At 34.2% G+C, this 27,991-nt stretch overlaps 1 protein-coding gene and 1 long non-coding RNA gene across 10 annotated transcripts in view; one reads left to right on the top strand and one right to left on the bottom strand.

Annotated features, from left to right (window-relative positions):
• LOC112905709 overlaps positions 1-788 on the top strand; it is a 1,085-nt gene extending 297 nt beyond the window's left edge. Inside the window, exon 2 of the long non-coding RNA XR_003231963.1 lies at positions 709-788. This is a non-coding gene — a long non-coding RNA (uncharacterized LOC112905709). The remainder of the gene's footprint in view (positions 1-708) is intronic.
• A 144-nt stretch (positions 789-932) lies between these two features.
• Positions 933-27,991, bottom strand: part of LOC108734212 (serine/threonine-protein kinase tousled-like 2) — a 48,505-nt gene continuing 21,446 nt past the window's right edge. For 5 of the 9 annotated variants that reach the window (XM_018465664.1, XM_018465668.1, XM_018465665.1 and 2 more), the window contains 10 exons: positions 9,294-9,384; positions 6,344-6,585; positions 5,447-5,575; positions 4,483-4,823; positions 4,014-4,221; positions 3,020-3,315; positions 2,658-2,805; positions 2,203-2,453; positions 1,551-1,770; positions 933-1,487 (listed from right to left, as the gene is read on the bottom strand). In XM_018465664.1, coding sequence (XP_018321166.1) covers positions 1,260-1,487; positions 1,551-1,770; positions 2,203-2,453; positions 2,658-2,805; positions 3,020-3,315; positions 4,014-4,221; positions 4,483-4,823; positions 5,447-5,575; positions 6,344-6,585; positions 9,294-9,384 — 2,154 coding nt within the window. In that variant the 3' untranslated portion in view covers positions 933-1,259. Of the gene's footprint in view, positions 1,488-1,550; positions 1,771-2,202; positions 2,454-2,657; positions 2,806-3,019; positions 3,316-4,013; positions 4,222-4,482; positions 4,824-5,446; positions 5,576-6,343; positions 6,586-9,293; positions 9,385-18,754; positions 19,060-21,343; positions 21,514-22,386; positions 23,173-27,991 lie in introns of those variants that run through there. The other 4 variants (XM_018465661.1, XM_018465662.1, XM_018465667.1 and 1 more) reach the window with 4 other exon arrangements.

Below are 27,991 nucleotides of genomic sequence, written 5' to 3'. Positions count from 1 at the left end.
ATTAAATTATATTTCCAATAATAAGAATCAATAGTTGTACGTAAATTTTTAAATTTCTTTTAAGCTAGACAGTTAAGAGCAACATTCTGATTGATGATTCTAAATCCCGTGAAGATTACGCGAAATTAGGTGACGAAAAATCTAGGAAAAGCTAATGATTAGGGGCACTACTTGCGCGTTGATAATGGACATAATGTCCGAAACGAGTGTCCGCAACTCTTTTGTTACGTAAAAAGATAAATCAATATATTATTGACTTTTGTCAATAGGAGGTAGCTTGTAAGACAACTGTAAATTTTTTAAAAATCTAATTAAATAATTTGACTGCCTACCTGTACTCATATTGGAGTCTTGGCTATGAACGGGCTGAACTGTATTGATGGTAGTCTGCGGTGCCATTTGTATTTGGGATCCGGCAGACATCTGAAACAATACAAATAAAAACACATTAGGACTAAAAACTAAACATTTTCGTTTCTTTCAAACACCAACATCATTTTGACTAGTACCTACTACTCATTGTCAGTACAGAGAGGTACGTCTCGATACGTAAAGTTTACAATAAATTCATATTGACTGTACATACATACATCCGACTTTGTATTAAAACTAAAGTACGGTGGTCGTTTAATAAAATACATAATACAATAAAGTGTATGTAATCAAGTTGGCCAGATTGCCATGGACTAATTTTTTCAGACCGACTAGTGTAATTAATGTAATAACTGTCATACGAACAATTAAATTTTACACGAAGTCCGTTGTTGTTCGAAAACCGAAAAAAAAAACGATAAACAAAACGAAAAAATTACAACGAGTCCGTCCGTTTGTTTGTTTGCTGTTGCTCGTCCATATGTTTCGTCACCTCCGACCATCCGATAACGGCACGATACATTACTAATAATTATTATAATAGTAATAATTACAGAGCGTCTTATTAATTTACTTTTATTTATTATACACAGAGGGATGCTGATGATGAGGAGACGGGTCCGTTCATAACGTCTCTCCTCTATAATTAGGGGTGTGGGGGTGACAGTCACCGTTCGCACTCTCGCGCATACGAGTTCACTTGCAAGTCGGTTCACAAACACGACGACGACGACGAAGGATACCGTAACTAACTTACATAATTACTTTTTTTTCCTTCGTTCTATCCATCTTTCTCTCTTAATCTCCATTTTATTTTAATTATTATTTTAAATTAATAACTTAGAAAACACAGCACTGAAGTAGATGATGATGATAACGAACGAGAACTAAGACGAGGAGGAGGCATTCATCGCGCCGCCGAAGATCCCGGTTGAGAAAGAACCCGCGGCCACCTGCTGCTGTTGCTGTTGTTGCTGCTGCTGTTGCGCCTGCTGCTGGTTCGAAGTTAACCGCGAATGCTTAGGCATCGGTGGCTGGAGATACTCGTGCCTAGCCAACGACAACACGTCGATCCTATCTTCTTTCCTGTACGCTAGACAAGCCCGGATAAAACTCTGAAAGTTAAGCAAAAATTAAAATTACTAAATTTTCCAAAGACCTAATAATCAGTTGCTTACTTTTGCCTCGTTGGTGACGGCAGGTTTGTTGGCAAACTGAACTTCCGTGGCTTTTAAAATTGTATTCTCTTCCAGGATCGTGGCTTGAGACTGGTTGTGTCCGAAAGGTTTCTTACCGTACAAACATTGGTAGAAGATTACGCCCACGCTCCACACGTCCACTTTCGACGATATCTTTGGCGGATTTTTGCCCACAACAAAACATTCAGGTGGAAGATACCTAGCAATTTAACAAAACCGTCAGTTTAAATAAAAAACGTGGTTTCTTTAAAAGTTACTTACAAGCAAAAAGCAGCTATTTGATATTTTAATGTAAATAAAATTTAAAATGAAATTTATGCCCTTTCACAGTCATTAATTTTATCAAAAGTAAAAAATAATTGTCAAAATAAAAATTAAACAATAATATTGGTATGCAAGTGATGTGAAAGTAGGGTCGAAAATAATACAAAAACAGAAGAAGAAAACTAGATGAATTCATCCATTTTCAGTATTTAAAAAGTCAAATAACTCAAATTCAAAGAAAATTGTTTTAAAAGTGTCTATTTGGACATTTCCCTGTATTTGGATTTAATTTCACGTTTTTATAGCAGACTGTCGGACACATGGGATCAGTATTCTTTTTGTAAACAAATAAAACAGGTAAAGTTACCAGTAGGTGCCAGCCCCTTGCGACGTGAGGTCCATTCCATGGTCGGGATTGTAATTCTCCTCGTCCATGACTTTGCTCAGTCCGAAATCTGTTATTTTAATTTCTCCGCATACGTTTCCTTCTGTCAGAAGGATATTCCCTGGTTTCAGGTCGTAATGGATCACGGGGGGTTTTATTTCGTTCAGGTACTTAAGCGCTGACACCACTTGCATCACTATCGATCGCGCTTCCCTCTCCGGAATCGTTTTATGCTAAAAATACAAAATTTTTACATAATTAATATTCGCTTAGACGCAATAAAATAACAGAAAAATTAAAATTAGAAAGATTCAGTCCCGTCTTGAAACAATTTCGTTCGCCATCATTATCTCATCTGGGAACAGGTTTGTATCATCATTTTGATTATTAAAGGAAAAACTATTAAGTTAGTTTATAATGTAATTATTAATTATTACCTGCTTGAGATAAAAGTCAAGATCATGTCCATCACAATATTCCAAAACTGTACAAAAGGAATTGGCATCAATCTCGAAAACGTCGTAGAGCTTCACAACCCTAGGATGATCTAACGCTTTGTGGATGTTGTATTCCCTTAGTGCATGTCTGAAACAGGAAAAATAGTATTTGAAAATGTTGACAATTTACAGCAAATGTACGTATAAATATGATGAAGAGTTGAGTCAGTTGGTAGTGCATGTTAAAAATAATCACGAAGATCATTCTAAAGGTGTAAAATTATCATCATTAAAATAATATTTTCTTTAATCCATCAAACGATGAATGATATGAATATGAATTATAAAAAAAATAAACTTACTTTATATAGTTGGCTTTCTTATCTTCCTTCCAGTCCTTGTTGAGTTGGTGTACCTTACATGCGACGTACCTTTGCTCCTTCAAATCGAACGCTTTGTGCACCTCACTGAAGCCGCCTTTACCAAGCAACATGAGCAAAAGGTACCTATCGTTCAGTACGGGATGGTTGTTAAAACGGGACTGATCTTCGTTATGGATACGTTTCAGTTCCCTAATGTGCAGATTTCGCTCCCTTTCCAGCTTTTCCATTTCCAGCTGCAGGTCTGCGTCCTCTTTCTTCAGCGCACTTTGCCTTAACTGAAACCAAAATTAAACTAAAATACAGAAAAACAACACAAAAATGGAATTAATAATATTATATGCTGTTATAGCGTTTATTTTAATTATAAAGTTGATTTTTGTCAACACCTACAAGAAATTACGAGTCTTAAAAACAATTTAGACAAATATGATGAATATATGACATTATTTATTCGTATTAAGGTCAGAAAATACGAATAACAACAACGTTATAATTGAAAAGTCAATTTATGTAGCATAAACAGGCAGTAAACGGAAAATTATAGCAACCAGAGCAATTTGTGGCCCATAAAAAGTTGTTTGTGGGACCAAAGAAGATGTCAAAGGCCTTCCGTTTGACTGGAATGATTGAAATTAACATTATTCGTAATTTGTGGCATATGGTCCGTGTCCAAAAACGCGCGGGATAATTTAAAAATAATTCCAAAAATTATCCTCCAACACTGTATTTAGATGCAGATAGTGTTATTATTATCGACTGTAATGCCTTTTGGACTTGGTCCAAATTTGTCAGGCATTATTGTGGCATTCGTATGCCAGAAATAGCCAACATTAATTCCACCCAATTAATTTACACCAAACAGATATTCTTACTATTTTTTATAAGAATTTTGCAATTCTATAATTACTTTTTTAAATAATAAAACTGCATCAAACTCAATTACACAAATATTCTCAAAAAAAACGTCTGTTACCTTTAAAATTTCATCAGCCTCATAATAGTCTTGTATAGATAAGGAATTAGGAACAGAGTCAGGCTTCAGAAATGTCGAATCAGTACCGTTGTGTAGTGTAGAATTATTCCTTTTCCTACCACCCTCACTATTTGACGGCCTCTTTTTCAACAACAATTTCTTTTGCCTATCGATTTCTTCCCGTTCTGCAGTTATTTCTTCCTGCCGCCTAAAACAGAAAAGAGGCAACATTTTAAAACAATTTGATCTGTACATAACACAACTTTTCCAGAATTACGAACTAAACAAAAAGCTGAATTGTGAGACTACGTTATATTGATTCAACAGTAAGGGCTTGAAATTTAGCATGTGCTAAGTGACTTTTTAAAATCATAATGGGCAATGGATAAAAGTGGTTTATCTTATATGAAAGGGCTCTACCTAGATACTTTACACCGTGACATTTCCCCTCTTATTGTGAAAATCATACCTCGCCAACTCCTGGAAAGCGTAACCATCAGTCCAATTCTCCTGAAAGGTAGCTCCGACCCTCTGCGTAACAAACTGGCCCAACTTGAGCCTGTTTTGCATGCACTTTTGCCGGGCTTCCTTCTTTTCGATCGAACTTTTCTCGATCAAAAGTTTTTTCACCACTTCGATGCACTTATTGATGTGTTGCTTGTGGTTGTCTATCGTCTTCTGCTGCGTTGTCAGCTGATGCCGGAGCTCTTCATTCGTACGCGTCAATTCTTCTATTTTGTTGTTCCTAATCTCCAGGTCCGACGACGTTTGCGTCTCGAATTCCTGTATCCTCTGACACGTTAATTCAGTCTATAATTTGTTGACGGGGGACAAGAAGAAAACGACAAAATTAACCACTGAAATATCTATTAGCGCACGACTAAATGTCCCAAAGAAAACGCGAAATCAGTTGGTAGTGCATGTTTCGAATAATCATTGGAATATCATGCAATGGTGAAAAATTATCATCATTGATACTAGATACTAACTAGAAAAAAAAAATTTAATAAAGCTATACAATCTTTACATCCCTAACACGACACATCCTTTTTACTTTTAATTTGTTTACCAAATCGTCAATATTTTATTTATTATATTTGGCAGGCAAACCGTTGGATAAAATTGAACTCAAAAAAATATTTTAGCGCGGCCAAAAATTATAATAACACAAGTAGATTGCGTATTTGTTATCTGTTCCTAAAAACATTATAGCTTCATTTAAACATACACTGTACTTGTACAACAGCTAGATAAACAGCACTTTATCTATAATAACTATAAAGAATTACTGACAAGTTGATAAAGCTGGCATTTTTAGAATTGTTCGCTTTAAATCGAAATATATTTTTAAAAAATCGGGGAATTTTTTTAAAAACAGTACATTATTATAGGAGTGACAGGAAAGAAAATGGAAATATAAGACTTGTTCTTACCTGTACTTGTTTGCTAACCATAGTTGGATGAGGTATTCTAGCTGGTTGTTGTTTGTAGAAGTCGAAAGGAACAGTGTTACATGGGACTTGGGGTGACGACAGTCCCACCTGTTGAGGAGATGGCGGAAACTGAAATTTAATGTCTTAATAACAGAAATAACATGATTAACAAAAGCTTCAACTAATAATAACATCTCCTATACTTGAACTAAATCTTAATAAACAATTTAAATTTTAAAATATTTAAAGGTTTGATAGTTAAAATGTCATAAATAGACTATAATACAGTTATTAGAATGAACCTACAATGTATAATTCTATAAACCATGGTAGATTGCTTAAATAACGTACAATATTTGAAAACGATAAAAAATGAACTGTTTCCTGCGAACTCATACTTAACAGAATTATTATTTAGCCATTCTTGTGTATACTCAAATAATATTTTCCTTTTATGTAAAAGAATCGTAAAAACGCTCTACATTTGGATGTGTGGAGACACAATTGAATTAATTAATTGATGCATCTAAGTCGTAGTAATAAACAAACAAACAAGTACAAAAATAATTATTACGCCAAGTGGAAATGGGTTTTAACGAAATTGACATTTGTTATCGTGTGCTGCTTACTCTCAATGGCACACAAAGGTCATTTTTAAACTTGATAAATATTAAAAATACCTTTCATACCGATTAACAATGTACTTTATCTAATACAATAATGAACGTATAAGTGTCTGTCTCTTTAAATGTTTGAATAAAACACAAACAACATAGGGTGCTTTCTGCACTGTCAGTTATTTAAAATACTATCGCACGTAGGCAACCCAACATACACCTGACACTATTTTAATAGATCTGGATTTGTTTAAGAAGAAAATTAAACAAATAAACATACCATTGGATAAGGTTGTTGTGGGGAGGGGCTTTTCGCTCCTCCGTGCCTAATGGGACTATTACTGGGATGTTTGGAACTAAAATAATCGTTAATTTTTTTATCTACTGAAGCAGTCCTACTAATGCCTTTTGCCACTGTCCCTCCACTGTCTTCTGCTTTTCTTTTTCTTTTTCTTTCCGATGGCGTCCGCGGTACCTTTTCGGGAGTATTTGAATCCACCTCTTTATCACTATGAGAGGAACCTAAAAAGGAAAATTGGAAACATTTTTTAGAGGAAAAATACAACATGGTACCTACACGCTGAAGTTATTTCATAAAAGATCATAATCAGATACGATTCAAATGTCAGGGTCACGTTGTGCAAAAAAAAAAAATGGTAGTACCTAGTTAGGTACCCATGTTTCGCTATTTTCTCTTTCTTTTGTGTCTCTTATTCATACAACGCAATAAACTAAGCATACACAGATACTTACATGTAGAATAAAAGTTAATAAAATATCTGAAGACAAAAGAAGAACGGAAATACCTTTCAAATTATGACGATATAGTTGTAGTAGATACGTAGGTATGTGTACACGTATGCGTTAAAATTACTTAACAGTTGTTTTTATCATTTCGTAATAAATTCATTTGCTAATAATAAAACGAGAGTTAAGATAAGAACGGAACGTTCAGGTTCAGTGGTATTTTCCGGTTATTTTCACGCAAAAACAAATATTTAATGTCACCCATATTTTTATTGCAAGCCGTCTACCTAAATTACCACATTTAGCAAACATTCTAAGCATGCTAAATATGGGTCCAGTTTTGGAATATTCTGGTAACACAATTCCTCGTTTTACATGGAGGTTTTCTTTGTAAATTCGGAATTCCAAAAAGAAAAATTGTGTTTAGAGTTTCCTATTTTTTTTGTAATAGTTTTGGACATGATACATTTTTGTAAGAAATTTATATTTTTTACACTTTGAACTTTTTCCTCACGCTAATACATATAATTATTTATAAATAGAACGCCTGTAGATACATACGTATTTACTGATGTCATTTAGTCATCATGCATAGCTGCTCATTCTCTTGATATAAATGAATGTTCTACATATATTCGAAATATGCTAATTTTCATAGTCAGGTATACGTCGTAATGCACCTACAAGTCACACGTGTATATAGTCCCAGTTTAGTATTTAGATAAAAAAGGCAAAATAACTAGTAAATACATGTTTTTATAGCTTCTGTTAAAAAGACTTTTATGAAAATAAACGTACTGATGCTATGCAAATGTGTTCAATGATGAAGTCACACGTGAAAAATAAAATTCTAAATCTCCTTATATCCCAATTTAAAATAACAAAAAAATATATATATAAACAGGCATTTTTTTTAATAGACACATTAAATAAAAACTGGTATTGAACAATAAACAATGCTAATTAATACATCTATTCCACGAAAAAATAATCAAATGTATATTAGTACAATTCCATTACAAAAGAATGGAAACTATAATTGGAAAATGGAATTGTCTGACTCTATTAACACAAGTGTTTTAGGTACTTTATATCGATAATAATTGTAGCTTTTAACAAATCAAAATATTTGTATTTCGATTGGATATTTCTTTAAGCACATTTATACTATCGTATTTTATTGTATTCCTACAATCATTATTATTAAAATTAGGTATTTTCATATTATTTACGTTAGATAAATAAGTACGTACACGACAACTTTGTTAATATGATTATATATAAATGTATATACACACTTACACGGGTACCTATATAGTAAAGAATAAAAATTTTGACAAGAACGTAAAGTTAACATCTTTTTTAGAGCATTAAATTTAAAGAACGACATTAAAAAATGTACTAATTGAAATTACATACGCACTTATATTATTTTTCATTAAACACCAGCTAAGCCTTTTGCAGCATAATTTTGTTATTTTTCTTCTTGAACATTCAAAAGTACGATAGCAATAAAGATAAGAGTGTCCTTATATCTATTTTTGGAACAAATTGTCTATATGGCACTCATATCGAGTCGGATTTTAATTATCATTTTCGTTATAATTTTCGCAATGCTTACAATAAACCTACAAAAAAGATGAAACAGTTCACCATACGAAGGCATTTAAAACAATTCGCTTTAACAACGAAACAAAAATACCAATCGAAATTCTAGTTTCGAAACAAAACAATATCATTAAATTAATTGTAATGAACAAGACTGTTGGTTTATTTAGTTTGCAGTTTACAGCTTATATTTAATCATTCCATTATATTTTACTTTAGAGTGAAACATTGCAAGTTTAACTGTGTTATCTATTAATATATCTCTGGCGATTGCGACATCACAAATGATGACTAATGAATATGGAACGAATTGAATAACAAAACGAACTATTTTATTATTGTAATATTGAAAATCATTTTATTTTAGCACTACATTAATCCAACAAGAATCTCTTATTTGTAATTTTTTAAGACAGTAATTTTTTTACCATTACAAATTTACCACTGTGTAAAAGCAATTCATATTAAGGAATAATTTACAAGTGCGGTCGATAAACTTGACGATTTAAGGCCAACTTTTTTTGCAATAACAAATTAAAAAAAATTAAATTATATTTCCAATAATAAGAATCAATAGTTGTACGTAAATTTTTAAATTTCTTTTAAGCTAGACAGTTAAGAGCAACATTCTGATTGATGATTCTAAATCCCGTGAAGATTACGCGAAATTAGGTGACGAAAAATCTAGGAAAAGCTAATGATTAGGGGCACTACTTGCGCGTTGATAATGGACATAATGTCCGAAACGAGTGTCCGCAACTCTTTTGTTACGTAAAAAGATAAATCAATATATTATTGACTTTTGTCAATAGGAGGTAGCTTGTAAGACAACTGTAAATTTTTTAAAAATCTAATGAAATAATTTGACTGCCTACCTGTACTCATATTGGAGTCTTGGCTATGAACGGGCTGAACTGTATTGATGGTAGTCTGCGGTGCCATTTGTATTTGGGATCCGGCAGACATCTGAAACAATACAAATAAAAACACATTAGGACTAAAAACTAAACATTTTCGTTTCTTTCAAACACCAACATCATTTTGACTAGTACCTACTACTCATTGTCAGTACAGAGAGGTACGTCTCGATACGTAAAGTTTACAATAAATTCATATTGACTGTACATACATACATCCGACTTTGTATTAAAACTAAAGTACGGTGGTCGTTTAATAAAATACATAATACAATAAAGTGTATGTAATCAAGTTGGCCAGATTGCCATGGACTAATTTTTTCAGACCGACTAGTACAGTAGTACTCTGTATCCGCAAAAGAACGGTGTAGTAGTAGTAGCAGCAGAACTATATGTACAGATACTACCACACGACGACTCGAAACTGTGTGATAATTGTTTGTCACGTACATAAACAGACACACCAACACACTTAACCACTATTACCATATTACAAATAAACAATATACATGCGGACAACATTAACAATTCGTCTGGATCCAAGATCCCTTCGCTTTCGTCAAACAAACGTATCATGTAGGTAGTAGTATAATACATACAACACAAACGAGTAGGGTAATATCTACAGTATGTAGTCATTCGCATACGCAGTAGTGACGAATTGAGAACCTACCGTAGGGATACTCTTTTACATGTAAAGGGCGATGTGGTACACCAAAATTCGTCATACGGCAGCGAGGCAAAACATAATAAACGATCTGTTTTCTGATTTTTCAACTATCGTTTTATAAACGTAAATACAAATTTAATAAATAAATAAATGTGTATTAGGTACAATAATAGCAATAATACCTAATACATTAAACGAAGGTCACTGAGAGTTCGCTTCCAGGCAATAATAACGTACAAATTGATTCTGTTTTGAACGAACTGACTGACTGAAAACTGTAATAATTCTGTTATTAATAATAGTACGCCATTTACTTGAGTACACGAATATTGAATAAATACAAACATTTTGATACATATACATACGTAGGATAACGTGGCAACCGCGTATTCAAGTTTCGAATTCGTGTTTGTAATAATATTCTTTTCACGATAACGTCCTTGAAATTATTTATGAAATCGAACTTTCTTCACCACAAACGCCGCGTCAAACACAAAACTGATCGACTACTTATGTTTTATTACAAAAATTAACCTAGCAACAAACACAACGAAAAGAATTTACAAATTAACTTTTATACGTATACACAGGTGTAAACTGAAGGAATACCTGGTTATCGTACATACATAGTAGGCACCTATATACTACGGTGAATCTGTTATATAAAATCCTCTTCATCATGTCTATGCATAGAACGAGTACCATCAAAACGGTCCCGATTTTTCGTACATTATGTTGCATTCAAATAATACAAACTTACTTATATTAAGACTTGTTGTGCTTTATACATATCATGAATTTGGTGAATGTGTAGAATATGTCTGAAAATATATCGCTTGCATCTGAAAACTTTCTTAAATTAACCGAACTCTCGAAATCTTTTATTGCTTTATTCTTTATATGAAAAAATGCCTAAAGAAGATATCACCTTTGATGGTTATATGTAATATCCCCTTAGTTTGTTCTTGTTTAAAAACCTCGATAATGTACTGTTAAAACACATTTTTAAATTAAAATCCTGAAGTTTGTCAGGTGCTACACAAAAGCGCAAAAAATACGGAAATGCCTAACATAAATAATCTACCTGAAGATATTTTCTGAATTTTATGCATTAAAATTCTCTTTTAAATACTAGGTACCTCCCGAATATCCATTGTAAATGGATTGGTAAATAAGTTGCAAGAATATCACTAATTAGACTTTTGATTTGCCATTTGGCGAAACAATTGCTATGGACTTTGTTTCGTAACGCAACCAAAAATAGTTCCAGTGAAAATATTTAAATTTCCTTTAATGAACATATGACCCGCAATCAGTAGGTTTAGAGATGCAAAAAAGTACAGACTACAAAAACAAGCTGGTTAATAATTANAAAATATTTAAATTTCCTTTAATGAACATATGACCCGCAATCAGTAGGTTTAGAGATGCAAAAAAGTACAGACTACAAAAACAAGCTGGTTAATAATTATAATTATTAACAAGCTGGTTAATAATTATAATTACATATTAAGTAGTATGATGGCGATAGAATTTTATTAAAAAAAAAAAGGAGCACAATTTCTATCTGATTGCAAAACGAATCAAAACCGCAAATTTAAAGTGAAGAAATTTTACACGGTACTTACTTACACTGCCTGTTTCCTCGACAATATAACAACAAATATTCGAAAAATTAAGAGGTACAAACCGTCATTACACCATGACATTATCGTGGGCCACGAAGTGTAAAATTCTCAAAATAGAACCGTTCCGATTTTATCCACTCGGTTACATTTTTAACGCAAATGTTTATAGGAAGACGTCACAATTCTGAAACTTCCAAAGTTACTGATTCACAGGCTGATGTGCTGACTGCTCTGGCACATTTAAATTTATAGAACAAAGGGGTTTGAATTAGTCACTTAAAGATACTCTAAACATAGAAATAATGAACAACTTTTCTTCCTTTAAATACAGCAGGTGCATACATGTCTAACTATGAACGATTTTACACGTATTTCAACAATTTCCCCGAAGAATCTTCAGCAATACATACCATTACCGTCAAATTCAAAACCAACTACAGGTCTCATACAGGAAGACTACACAACCTACGTTATAAAGTTTCATAGTAAAAATATGAAAGATAATTTAACTACATTAAATTTTCATATACTTCACGGACATCTTCATTTAATTTCGAGTAGTAAATTTCTCTTTTCTTTTTATAATTTTTTCTTGGAATTTAAATTAAATTTTCGTTTCAAATGCGTAGCATCACCAGCAAAATCATAGTTTTCTGAAGGTGCGTAGCATCGCTTTAACATTTCCATTCGCATCTCGGTAGTCATTAGGAAAGATCGTCCAACCCATCGCCCGGTATTATTTTTATGACAATTATCTTCATCTTCCAGAATGGATGTAGATTCAAGTTTTGGCGCTGGATCCTCCTCACTAGATTTACTAACACTGCTCATTCTCATTACTCGTTATTTTCCTCTTTTTTGTTGCTGCAAAAATAATGCAATAAAGCTAAAAAATCATGTTTCGATTATAGTCTGGCTAGCGAAAGCTTTTCTTAAAAATCAATACATCGGTCGTATTTGTACACCATATATTTTTGTCAGCAGTCCCTTTCATTGACCACATAAAAATAAACGAAATGCGTTTGAATTGAAGATGTTTCAAAATCGAAATAAACAGTTTGACATTGAAACTTTACATTTAAATTGTTTGGTGTTGCTTGACGTTCGGATAAACGCGAGGNAATAAATACTAAATAAAAATTCTAAAAATCTGCCCATAAAAAATGTATATGGAGTAGGTACTTGGTATGTACTTACAATTCAACACTGAACAAACTAACTGAACGAAAAATGTAAACTCCTTTTCGATTTTTAAATTTCGTTATCTGATAAGTGGCGTTGAATATATGGTTTGTTTATCAAAAATAACATGAATTAAATTATATTAAGCACACACGTAACTGAATTTTCTAAAACAAATCAAATATGAACTTTCACCACTAAGAGTTTCGTTATTTAGTTGAACACATCTAACGTAACTTACGATTATGACCTTCTGAATTATAGTATGTTTATGTAAAATTCATGTCAATAACGAAAATTCAATGCCGGGCATCACATAAACTGCATAAAATTGTTCATACGTCTTCAGACGTCTAATAGGCTAGAGCACGACAAAATTGTATTTCATATTTCTATAGTTTGAGGCTAATTTGTTACCAAATCCAAAAATTTGTCGCTTACCGAAAAATACACAAAATGCTAGGCTATTATCAAGCTGGTACTACACGAAGGTGTGATATAGAAATGACTGTAACTTGTCGTCGAAAGATGGTACAAAATGTGTAAAAGTAACGTCTTTGATATCAGGTTACCATTCCCCTTTATTTTCAGGTAACCAGTCGAAACGACAAATTTCTGAATTCGGTAACAAATTAAGGACAAATTGAAGTGCATTTTAAAAATACGAAATATAAATTTGTCATGCTAACTTGGTATACGTACTGTTGACAATATAACCTACGAAAAATACGTCTAAAATAATTGAGAAGTATCTTTGGGTAGTACCAGGAAAATAACATTTTCAACAGCTTTATCCATATAATTTGTTGTAACCAACGCCCTTTGTACAGTCAACAGTATTTTTATGACCACTTGCAATCCCATTTTTTTTTCTACTATTTTGCTTCTACCTACCACAATTCAGATTTCTTGCCTATTCTCAAGATTAACGAAGAAAAGAAGAAAACAAAACAAGTAAGGTTTGAATACCTGCAGGAAATTTCAAACAACGTATCCGAAGACTTCGACTTCGTGATCAGATTATGACGGTGATACTGCAGGTTGAGGTCAGAAGTTTTATGCACTTAGTGGCTAGAAAACACACAAACGTATTTGTACAATGCAGCAAGCCAATACAGGTACATGGTAAGTAGTAACAACACTTCTATGCACAAATACATATACCTATATGAAGCTTTGTACTTATTTAGCGATGGCAAGGTATGTTGTTGGAGGCTCTAACCAAGGTCAATGACTATTACAGAGCCTCAAGTTTTAAATGTACTCCATTCGTGAAACAGTCAGCGTTTATACTGTGGATTATCTTCACTTTTACAAAATTCCAACAACTACCAACCCACTCATGACTAGTCAGAAATAGAATAGCTCGTTCATACCTAAATACTTGTGGCAGGTAGGTACAAAATTGTCGAAAAAAAAACACAAATTATTATCGACTGCAATACATTTGTATTAGGTAAATAATCCTCAAAATCACGTTTTAAATTCCATGATCTTTCATTCCAGTTTAAGCTTCGCTTCGTTAGAATAAATTTAAAATATAATTTTAAACTTTTTTATTTGTTTGACGAACATTCGCTTCAGGTGGTATAGCTATCTGTAATTTCTCAAGAACTAACAAAGTAACGAAAAATATACCTACATCAACTTTATTAGAATACCTCAAACACAGATAAAAATTCTTTCAAAATTAGATGATCAAATAAAATCACTTCCCTAGGTAAACTAATATTGACAATTTACAGTGTGTTTTACTTGCTATAAAGCTGATGATTTTTATTCAAATTCAATGCGAAAGAGACAGGGGGCAAAGGCAATAGCAAAAGTTTGCGTCCAATTAGAAGTACAACATCGGTATAAACAGAACTGACAATAAGAGTAAAATTGTTTTAATTTGAATACGTAATCATTGAGAACGATCTTGAACACGTGGGCATTCAAATTTGTGTATTTTTTTTTAACAAATCGAGTCGACAATATGTATATCTCTAACTTCGTATGTTTTTGCATCGATATCAACAATTACGTAAAATACTATGTATTATTAATAGCACAAAAACATGAAGTATACACATGAAAAAAAGTGTATTATCTTATTTGAAAACATCGTATTTTTATTGTTTTATGCTACGAATACATAACTCTACCTATGTACACATTCCTTATGTTCACGTATGTATGTAGATTCCTTTTTTAGTTCAAGCTTTAAACAAATTATAACATCATACAGAGACCAATACAGTGTTACTTACACATAATACAGCACAGCACACCAAAGACAACAATATCTAACATACCTACATTCAATTTTTGCCTAATGTCAATGACGTTTCTTTGGAAAATTATTTAATGATAAGAATTAGTACTTTTAACAGCAAAAATTGACGATTAACTGGGACAATTTTTGACGAGTACCTATTTAAATATTGTAATCCTTAGGAGCTAATCTAAAGACGAAAGATAGACAGAATACATACTGTAATGTCATTGAATCAATACCTAGTTGATTAAGGTACCTATATGAAATTTCTCAATTACCTATGTTATTATTTGACTTTGGTAACCAACAAGGAAGCGTGGCATCATCGGTATCATACAAATCAGTCGTCAGCAAGTTTCAAACAAAGCACAGGGTTCGGTAACAATTTTACCCATCGCAAAGCAACCGATCAAGAAAAAAAAAAAAGAAAGAAGGCCTACACACACATATGTACATATACTCGGACACGAAGTAATGCTACGGATTTGTCGTTGTTGTCGACATTTTTAGAACGGTTAATAACGAGAAGCCGGGCACTTTTTGAGACTCCTTCATTGGGGAGTGCATGTATAAACGTATACGTATAGTTAAGTGTGGCGATGGCGGTGTGACCAGGTATAACAACACATATAATAGAATGCTTAATAAAGTGGGTTATCGACCTGTTGTGCACGAATAATGCCGCAATTCTTCTTTCTTACTGTTTGTATGTATGTATGTGGTGGTCTTCGATGGGCACCACAGCAGCAGCAGCGACTGCCAGTGTCCTTACCTACCAACCAACAACCAGCAAGTACTTACTACATTCTCGGTATGGTTCGTAAATAGTTGTACACTTATTGTATTATTAGATAGGTAACAAACACACCGTAGGTATGAGAAAGTTTTCATGACCTACGTTCGCTACAGACCAACACGACAATCATACAGTACAAAAAGGGGTCCATATATTTAAGAGAAGCATTCAGAACTCAATTATATTGACCATAACATCCAAAAACACTACCATGGGGTGGGACTCAATTTTTAAGAAGCATTACCCTATTTATAAAAAATTAAAAGGAATACTCACCCCTAATTACCACAAATAATATTAGTGAGTATTCCTTTTAATTTTTTATTAATATTTACCACAGTCTTCTCTTTCTAATTATCCTATTTTCTTCGCAGAAACCGAGATTATACGCATACTCATTATCCACACAGTACTGCAGTTCAAGCATTTATTCGAATGACAATCACGTTCGGCGACAGACGTAAAAAAAGAAACACATGTGAATGGCAAGTAAAATAACAAAATCCAAAAAAAATTGAACCCATTCAAACTACTCTAAATTGGATTAAAAGCTAATAATCCGGACAAAAAATTATTACACTTATTTGAAATTGAACTGAATAATCTAATAAGTAGCTGTACCTAGAAATTGAAGGTAGCTGTAGCTAGTGAGTTTTGAAGAAACTATGTAATTGCTGAATAAATGTATTACAACACTACGTCAATTTCCGGTACTACCGGAAGTAGAATACGTGCTTGAAATAAATAGTAAACAAACTTACTATACAATAAATAAGTCAAGCCTAATGTATCCTATACTTTTACAATAATAAAGGAACTGCCTATAAAGGCACTATTTAAATGTCTCGAATAGTGAACAAACGCGTTCAAAACTCAATCAGTTTCTACGGAATTCATAGCACTATATTAAAAACTGCAAAGCCACCAAAAATGGAATAACTTTTAGAATGCGAGCTACAAATTCATCAGAGATTTCAACGATGGGTCAGAACAGGTACCCACTGCTTTCAAAGCCATTTTTTACAACGAAAAATAATAATCCCCAGATCGCCGTCAGCATAGCAAATAGGGAGGGGTACGCCACTGTACGGACACGAACATTAACCCGAGATAAAGAAAATCCAAGACGCCTGCTCACGATATAAACACAGTCCGACAAAAAGGGTGTATACATAGAATACAATATTGATTATTGTACATTTGGTAGCTGCTTTGTACAACAGCCCTCTTGTCCATACTCGGTACGACCCACAACCTGATCGGCATTTTCTCCTTTTATGTCACACAAGCGAAAATGCATAATTTACATTTAGCAAACGTGTGGATTTTTTTCTATCTAATAACAGAATATCCCTAGGTTCTCAATTCGTTTCAAATGTGTATGAAAAGATATCTAAAAGTATTTGTACGAATTTCCCTATACCATACCGAATTTTACAACAGAAGATGCATCCACCCTGTGATGATAGCACTTAATACAATCTCGCTATAATCGGCTAAATTATAATAAATAAATAATGCTACAAAAACCACGTTGTTCCAAGGCCAAGGTTAAAACTATGGTAGACCATATGGGGGATGTGACACAAGCAATATCCTAACAAATATAAATACGAATACGAGTTTGTTTCTAGACTTTTCACATCCTAACTACTACTCAACCGATCATCAAGAAATTTTGTATAAACATTGCCAGGAGTACAGAAAAGGACATAGGATACTTTTTATCCAGAAAAAATTTTGTTCCAGAGCGAGCTAAATCTAGAGTTAACACATATAACAAATGCATATTTCTATGTTAAACAGAATTTTGGAATATATACCTATTCAGTATTTATTTTTATTGTTGCTTTTTAATATAATGTTAACTTATACCGTTATTAACCGCTGTACCTACGTGATAAAGTTTGCTTAAAAAGAAACAGTCAGAAACGTAATTTGTTAACCTTTACAGTTATTCGTGCAAAACCCACGGTAAAAGGTTGCTTATCTCCATGTTGTACTTGTTGGATATTATTGTTAAAATGTCTGACTAGTTGTAGACCCCGTTAGAGAGGTTCATATAACTCAAATATTCAGGAATGCGTGACAAAATTTCTCGAATTGCATTTTATTTAAACTCTCCTTCTGACTATACTTGCATTGTATTTCAAGATTTGAAAATGAAATGAATTAAGTATAATAATTGGTTGCGATAAGTATTTATTTTCAAAATGTAATATGCCTACCTATACGTAATCATTTTTATACACTGGTGTACCTTTTACGTTCGGTGTACTTTTTGCCTTACCTGTATAATAAGTATACAGTGGTGGCAAGTTAAGAACAGAGTATAGGGATGTTCTGATACAAGCAATCATAAAAAGTCTACTTACGTGGTATAGGAAAGAAAATTCGTACAAATAAATAATAAAAAATAAAATAATCCAATAAATGCAATTTAAATCCCTTAAGCTTTATTCAAAAGTTTCTGAGATATCGTTTAATTTAGTTTTCAAAAAAAAAAAACAGAAGTATTTTCAGATAGTCGCAGCTAAAAAACAAATTCCATTATTTCACCAAATTATACATTTTCGCTCGTACGGCATAAAATAAAAAATACGAAATATTAATAGATCTCCAGAACGTCAAGGTCGCTGCTACTCATGTAAATTAAATTTTTATTGTTTAATAGTTATCCAGCTATTTGTAAGTAGACATCAACTTCAAAAAGGTATCTTTCCATGTGTAATATGACAATAGTTACATTGCCCGACGTAGTATATGTATAACATTAAATATCTACTAATTACTACATTATATACACAGTCCATAAGACAAAGTTCTATTTATAAACGAAACCAGAGGCGTTTAAATAGTTCCAGTACCTCTTAAAAAACTTACCACAATTATCATGTTTCTAGATGTACTTTTTACTCTTTCTAGGAATATAAAACTTGACAGCAACAATATTTACTGTTCTTTACCGATAACGAAATTATAAACAGTAGAGAAAAACCGAAAAAAAAAAATCACATCCTTTCTAAATCACACTCGCTCGCTACTAAACCGAAACAAATTAGCATTAACCGAGACGTTTACAACTCGACACGACTATAATTGTTACAATCGTTTCAACGACCGTGGTTAAGTGCGGCAACGTCGCGAGAGGTCGTCTAACAAAAGCACAACACAAAGCAGAAAGCAAAGCACACTACTACACTACGATCTGAAACTCTACCTACTGCGATCTTCTCGATTCCGCCATTATTACAATCGTTGTTTTACAACGCCTTCTGCGATTCGAACGACGACTCTTGCGTATTAACACCGAAACGACTTTTGCGTATTTTGGACGTGATTTTTACCGATTTTGCACGACCGGTGGATGCCAAAGTGAGGTAGGTAGGAATATAACAACGCGATGATGGAAAATTACCGGAACGAAACGCAGCAAGCCAGATAAACGCCTGTGTGCGTTTCAAGTTGATTCGTTTGAATGTGTTCTGATATGACCAAAATCGGGCTTGACACTGCCACGTTCTACAACATAACCGAGTAATAATAATACACTCAAATACGTGCTCCGACAACATGCATACATATACGCGTAGGTACACACATTTAACCCAACCGGAAAGGAAACGGCCGATGAGAGAATATACGAGCAGCTGGTAGAAGTTTTACTCCGTCTTTCTCGATTACGAACAACCCACAACTATTAAAACGAACCACGAAACATGCTTTATCAATCCTACTTACTAACTTCATTTAAATGAATTCAGAAACTCTAGCACGTAATCAACAATCAGTATCGAATCGATCAATCAGAAAAATAAAATAGTAGGTATTTCATTCTTTTGCTTAATTATGCGCAGTATTTTTTTTTTGTGAAACTACCTGCCTACCTTTGGAAAACATACGTCAATACGTACACATAAATTATTTAGAAAGCAAGATACCTGAATAGACAGTAGATCGATAGATGCACGGTACCTAGGTACCTGTTTATGTAGTTGGTAAAAAAAAGGAAGCCAGATTTTACCTTGGTGCAATTGGTATCTTTATTAGTCCCACTACAGTCACATTTAATTAGATAAACGAATGAACCTCGTTTATATAATCATTAAGAGCCTGGCACCTACAAAACTGCGATTTCCCGAATGTTGAAAACAATGTTGCTTAACAAAAAAAATTAAGAGACAAAATGTATGTATGTATAATAGTTAGCAACCAATGACAAGCTAATTGGCTAACGAATTTAGGTACATAATAAATTACTCATGCGTAGTTGCCTAACAGCACGAAAAATGCGTAAAGCTAATGCAAGTTATTTTTAACAGAGATTGGCTGTCTACATGGTATTACGTTCACACAACGGCTACCATTCGAATGTCAATATGCCTATATGTAATCATATTTTCTATAATTAGTACACTACACACGCAATGAAAGTAGAAATTAGGTGTTGCCATATGAGTAACTAATTTTAATATCGCAAATAGAGATATAGGTGGATTGGTAGATATGCATGGTAACAGCTACGAAATTAGATAAAAAATGGCCAGCCGCAAAATAGTTCGTTGACCCTCTATTTCTGCTTTATATCGCGACAGGAAAACATCTTGGAAATGCATTGATACCACTTCGGCGCCTTGCCAAACGAAAATTACATATTTCACATAGGCACAATAAAGAAAATGGCTGCGTTGCCAATGTTAAAGAATTGTACATGAATGTGGGGTGTATAAATTGTAAAAGGTAATTCGCCGCTTATTCACTATTTGCGTAATAACTCCGTGAAGATTGCAAATTGTCTATTGTCTAAAATTTGATGCGGTAGATCCTGTGCGCCATCAAAAATGGTAATGCCTCGTTTAAAGTGAAAGTTTGGAACAAATACGGCAATTAACGGATAAAAATAAAATGTTGGATTGTAAACAATTAAACAATTCCCTGTTTCGTTTCAAAAAACAAAACAACGCTTTATGTAATAACTGAAATGTACCTAGTACGTAGATTGTAAAATTAACTGAATGTACCTACTATATTAAAATTTCGCTTTTAATTTAAATGGGTAAATAATTTTTGTTGTTTTTCGATATATTTCAATTAAAAACTACGGCTCGCAAAATTGACTAACACCGAATAAAAAGCTAACCTAAATTACAACATTTGTGTTTACACAACTTTAATTACCTACAGAAAAAAAAAGAATAACAAATAATCGTTTTGGTAGATTGATGAAAACTTGTGGAAACGTTTCGAAACTTCGCAAATAAAACGTTATTCAAGTCCACGCGCGTCGTCGTTTTCTTTCTCTTTCTACGTGTCTGCGTGCGTGTATGTGCGGCTGTCTCGTGGACGACAAAATCAATGAGTTAGTAAGCCTGACTAGGTCAGGCCTCGCGGAGTCGAGAGAGGAAGAACAACGGAGGAGCACGTGGTTTCTCCGTGGAACTCGACCAGACCGGACCGGACGCTACGGCCTACCTGGTGGTAATAGTAATGCACCATCAGGGTCCTCAGGAACCGCCCGTCCATAGCCACCGACGAAGAAGACGACGGCAACCACAACGCCGCACATCGCTCGCTACATAACACTGCACTGCACCGAAACAGACCTTGCAATGCCATTCATCGAGGCCATCGCACCGGCAACAACGCCTTCAGCTATCAGCTGGTGCCGTGCGAGAAAGAGACAATGCCATTGCGCATGCCCAATCGTCTGCAGGCTACTAGACGATTCGTAACCAAACGAAAACATCAGCATTAGCGTACCGGCGCTGAGCCTGTGAACACGTTAGTTGCTCGGATTCGATACTCTCGTTATGTACGAGTATTTCATTGAATTCACTCGCTCGGTGGTTAATGTTGTTCTCACCGTTACGTTCACTTTCGACGGTCAAGACACTAACTGGAATGTGGTGAAGTGGAGGTGACTGTTGTTGCGGGTAACCTGCTTCTTTGCTAAAAGAGGATGTTACGACGAGACTCGAGTGCCCAGATTCACCATTAGCCGCGCGAAGGTTAATGACCGTCAGCGTACTAGTGGTGTTGTATGTACTTAGTTTCGCTATTTCCAACTTGCTGCGACCAGAGGAATCTCGTAATGTTTTTTAACGTTTACACGATGCACACTGCTAACGATTACTGAGACGCAATCTTATGGTACCGTATAGTGGGAGATTGTAAAAAAACAGTAAGTTGTCTTGTAATTTCGACGAATACCTATATTCACGAGTTTCCTAAATAAATATTACGTAAGCTACTACTTTTGTTTTATTCCAAAACAAAATGAAAACAGACAAATCGGTACAAAAGCGAAAAATTCCTCGTTTTGCACAACGACTTACTATTTATTATAACTGTGGACTTCGACCTACATTTTTTTTATATAATTCATACAATACAGATACACAAATACAACCAACGTTAGTTACGTACACAGCATAAGGAGTACTTGTAATTGCAAGGTAAATTCTACTTGGTGAAGAAACTGTTTCTAAATTAATTAAGTAGTTTTGTGGAGATACCTTTTTCTGCATGCCTGCCGCAGTAAAGATTACTCGATATCTGAAAACACCATCTGTCGGCGACAATCCCCTGGGTAATGCTGTGGCAACAACGTTACACCCTTCGATCTGGAGCGACATTATCACGCCTCCTTTGCCGACATCTCTTCTCATAACCAAAATTGGAAATCTTCAATAATCACTGACGCGAAACTGTACAAAATTGAACAATAACAGTATCACTGCGTATCGCCATAGTACCTACGTAGGTATCTGGTGACGTAAAAACAACAATCGAATTGAAATGAAACGGGTCAGCCTTAGCAACAACCGCAAAAAAAGTCTCACTCTAAATAGACACGAGAACACGAACCGGCGGTGGCTCGACAACAGTACATTCCGTGAACTGACAACACAACAAACAACACACGAAATGACGGTGACGGACAAGTTTCGCGATGTTGCCGCTTTGGTGTAATAATATTGTAAGTCTCGCTGGGTCGGTCGGTCCGTTCCTCGTCAAGACGGCAACCCACGGACGACTACGCCAAGTACTTGCATGCACAATAAATACACATACTTGACTAAAGAAACTATTGATCAGAGTTGGCCGGTGAGAGAACGACGGGCGGGCGACTAGATGCTTTCAACTACGAGAAAGAACGAGCTAAAACAGTGGCGTACAAATCTATCTACCAAAATTAATGTGTATGCATACGTACTTAACTCTATCAATGATCAATATATACACCATATCCGATGCGTCTCGTCTCTCTACTTAAAAAAATACAAGTACGAATAAGGCTCGAGCTTTGCCCAAGAGAGTATCAAGAAAAAAGCTAATTAATTAGATTTTTACCAACTATTTGTGTGGTGTGTTTTTAAACATATTCATTAGCTAGGTACCTTATCTGTAATTTGTAATATAAAAAATTGCCGACAACTAAGCTGATGTGAGCATGTGTAGTATCAAAATCGAAAATTTGAAACGACACTGAACACAACAAATATGGTGGTAACACATGTTGAATGCATAGGTACGTAAAATAAAAATCACAAATAATAAGGCTAACCACCAAGGTCTTCACTATCAGACGTCGGTATATGTCAATTATCAATGGCACTAACCTACTGCAACTACAAACCTAACAAAAACTTGTTGAAGTACCTATCATTCTATAAACACCTGTAATATCCAAGAGTTTCGATATTCTTATTCGTGAAGGAACAAAACTACCTGCTAGTTTTTGTATCCCCTTGTTAATGAATAAAAATGACTAACTCTAAAATTGAACAAGACAACATCAGACCCCTATGGCCCTATCAAGGTATTTAAATTACCATCGCTCAAGTAGATTTCTTTTAATGTACCTCACGTATGCTAATTTGGATTGAAAGGAAAATTGAACTAACGATGAGGCTTTAAACCGAATTGGTGATTTTTATTTATTTGGTGTATTTTGAAAACTGGTTTTCTATTTTTGTTTCGTTCTGCATTTTAATGATTCCTGGAATTATGGAGATTGCACACGGGTACAAAAATTTAAATGAATTTACTTATTTCTTTTCTCATTTGACTGACAATGAGACTGTTTCGAGCAGGTAAAATTCATGTGATGTCAGCGTCTATAGGAATACAAATAGGTACTACCTATTATATCTTAACAAAAAATAAAACGTTATTTTTGTCAAGGATGAAAGTACATTTAAGATACCCATATTACACACGAACGTTTTACGTATCAGAAGTTTCGAGTCGATGCGCATGACAAAAATGAAATTCATTTTACATACATACATTTATGTACAATACATGTTGGTCGGTAAATAACCGTCTATATAAAAGTGTACATACACAAACGATGAATGTATGTATGGGAATATTAAGGCGTTTTAAATAAACTCGATCAAAGAGCGAATGTTTGTATTCAGACTAATACTAACGATAAAAGCGACTTTTACTAGCGAAACTGAATACATCGAAGTCTTTATTCGACAAATTGCACATCGGCGGTGTCAAAACTAATTTCTATTTTGCTATTGCTAATCGTAAGTAGAAATTAAATTACACGCGATCGAAATTGTTTCTTTGGCTTCTGTTCGACTATTCCTTTCTAATAATAGAACACATGTGCAGAATTTACACTCGAAGTACTTTTATATTTCATTTGTTTATATTACCTACATAAAAACTGAAATCTTTAAAACATTCTTTTAATGGACATTTTCAATAAATACCTGTCCATGTTTTCAACAAATATGCTCATCAATCTTTTAAATACTACCTACTTACTTATGTCGTTGAATTTAATTTTTAAATACGAAAATATTTATCTCGGTAGTATTATGTAGTTACCTACTCCCGTAGGCTCGATTAAAAATAAATAATTCTACATTCTAGTATGCGGTCCAGTGACTAAAATTATACACCTAATCCATTAAACAGTTTGAAAAAACTTATTGGCAGGAACGCAAAATCGCAAATGTAGGACGAAAATAAAAACAAAGGTCGACCCATGTATTACATTCTTGTACAGCCGATTAAATTATTTATCGGACGCCATTAACTATTTTTAAACTCTTCACCTTATCAGTTCAAACAAAGTTGATATTTATATGTTTATTGATGTAGCACACAATTCAAGCATTAGTAAATAAGCACAAGTACGTAGCCCGTATTTTATTCATATATTGTACGTATAAACCAATCATATGGTTGAATAAATTATTGATTTAGAAACTTCCTTTTNTGATTATTAAAATAATAATAATCTTGGTAATAATCAAATAAAAATAACGATTACGAAGTCGATGAAATAATATTACAAAGTATTATTTTCGTATGTGTACTCAGGACGCTCTCGATAACAAGTGTCAAACGGTAGGAGACTCCCTAAAAACCCCCGTCGTATCTTAATATCTCTGATCTGGAAGGTGTAATTTTCGTCATCTTTTTTAAATTACCGGTACATTACATCCGACAATCCCTAACACTTGCGATAAATATGTATTTATAATCAATATTATCTTCCATTCTGCTTTCTTACGTTGGTGTTGTTGTCCATGTGTACGAAGGACGAAGAAGTGGAAAGACAAAATGAAAAGATCAATTTTCCGTATTCTCAGACGGACGGGATTTAATCTCCACCCATCTCTTCCAATTCTTCTTGCCTAATACGGAAAGTACTTGCTGCTATTGTGGCAGAGATGTCGTTTGAATACCAAGGCAACAAACCGAGTGCTTACCCATACTAAAAGTACTGCATAGGCTTCATGTATGCATAAAACAGCCCATTGCATGCACATAAATACAAATAGATAGGTCGTAATTACTTCTCCTACCAGAGAAATGCAGATGCCAAGTGCAATGTTCCTATAATGTACGAGCCGTTTTAAATTCTTACCGTCGAATTTTTATCATCACGATTTTTAATCACTACACAAACGGAATATCTAATCTTGCTAACCCATAAAGGAATGCAAAGATAATACAGTAATAGATGATCCTCAATAAATACAATAATAATTCACATACGTGATTTTGTAAACGTTTACAAACAAATAAACAACTCATTAGGAATATTTTTAGTATGCACCTAACAAATATTTTTTTAATTGCTTACGTAAGTATTATTAAAAAAAATCCGTTTAAAAAAAAGTTTAAAAAGAACAATCTGTGGTCCCTAACACATATCGTATTTTTATGGGGAGTTCCGTTTGTTCCGCGAATATTTTAATCGGTTCATCGCGCAGTTCAAGTTTTCCCGATTGGCTGGGTTCCCTTTCATGAGACGTCGAATATTGCTCGCCATACCTAAACTAATGCGAGTCGACAGTTTTGCGAGCTAAACACGCACAGGTTCAATGCTCCGCTAACAATGGCGTAGTGCAATTCGGACGCGCCAGCAACAAAATAGTTGGCAAAGTAGTATATAAATGATCGTTGGCAAGGGTTCTCGTAAACTGCGCCATGTTTCTCGTTTCTCAAACAAAGTTTTTGTAATACCACAATGTACAGTTCATTTACACACTAGGCGCGAGCAAGACAGAAATAGTTGGAATAAGCTTGAACGAGCAGCGCTCTCGGTGGGCGGTCTTAGAAGATCGGCTAGAACTGTACAGTACTAGACGAAAATGTTTAGCAATTTCTTAAAACAAAAATGTATATAAATTAACAATAGAAAACAAAGCAAAAGTTTTATAGGTGTGGAGAACGTTAAGTTAATTCACTTGTTATTATTTTTGGCTAAATATGCTTTTAAATAAAGCATATTCTTAAATTTTAACGAGGCAGTTTAAATAATTTTGCAAATGGTACTGTACACTTTTGTCTAGCTCTCGCTCGATGCTCGGTAAAGGAATGAGCTACGCAAACAAATATGATTGAATTTGGAATTATGCTACGGCGCATCCTAATAAAGGGAAGGGGCATATCTCTAACTTCCTGAAACGAACTACAATTAATGTGTTACAAATTTTCAACCTTGGCGATCGAAATTTATAATATATAAAAATGAGGGCAATTGAATTAGAATCTCATTAACAACAATAATTCCTCCATTTACGATTACGAACATTTTAGAAATATTCTTCATAGATTAAAAATTATTTATATCAAACCATAACAATTTATTGTTTCACAAGTTTCTAATTTCACGATTACGTTTACAACTTTTTACGTAAGTGCACAACCGAGCAGTGGCAATATCGTGTGAACAGTAAATGGACCTGTCGCGCAGTCGACTGCGCACCACGTGCGGGTCGTCGTTTGTGCGGCACAAAAAGAGGGGGGGAACAGACCGTGACTGCCTGTTTTTGTGTCGCTTGAGCGCCAACAGCTGACGACTGGGATCGGAATTGCCGACTTGCGGCGCGTTATCTCCTCGGCCGTCGACGTCGCGGTTAGCGCCGATGCCGGTGCCGCTATGTTTAGTAGGCTACTGTGGGAATGCGCTAATGCGAAATTAAGCAACACGGCGACGCCCGCTCGTTTGCTACAGCAGATCGGCCGTCCGTGTTTTAAACGGACGGGACGATGCGATGTGGTGGCGGCGACCTTATATTATATACTCTCGCACACATACAAAACATGTACATTCGCATTAAATACAGTACTGTTCGAAAGTAGTCATACGCACGGCGACCTCAGCTTATAAATAAAATAATGGCGTCATGTTGGAGTTGGATTAGGAAAAGAAAAGTTGGTAAAAAAAATATACAAATATACCAAACTACATACATATACTTGAAATTATATGTCTATTTGTGACTCATCGTCAGAAAAACAAAGTTTACACCAAAAATATCTAGTTTGAAGGTTACGAATATTATTTAAACAGTATTTTTATTTCTTCGTGGGTTGAGTGAGTGGGAATGTTATTTATTAAATAAATATTAACTTCTAATAATATCCAGCAAGTATTCTGCAACTGTATGCACTATCATATCCAACTCATCGACTTTTGGAACAGATTTTATAGACATGACGACACTTTTGTAGTATCTAACATTGAAAACGCAATTTGTGTCAATGACAGCGCTGATAAAACTTATCAAGAAAAACCTAATTTGTTTCAATGCTGTAATCAGTGTGGTTGTTTTCTTTTCACTTTATTAACCTGTTATT

Source organism: Agrilus planipennis, unplaced genomic scaffold, assembly GCF_000699045.2.
Source record: "Agrilus planipennis isolate EAB-ADULT unplaced genomic scaffold, Apla_2.0 scaffold7, whole genome shotgun sequence".
Taxonomy (NCBI): domain Eukaryota; kingdom Metazoa; phylum Arthropoda; class Insecta; order Coleoptera; family Buprestidae; genus Agrilus; species Agrilus planipennis.
The sequence above is the reverse complement of the archived record's forward strand: the minus strand, read 5'-3'. Positions and strand labels throughout refer to the sequence as shown.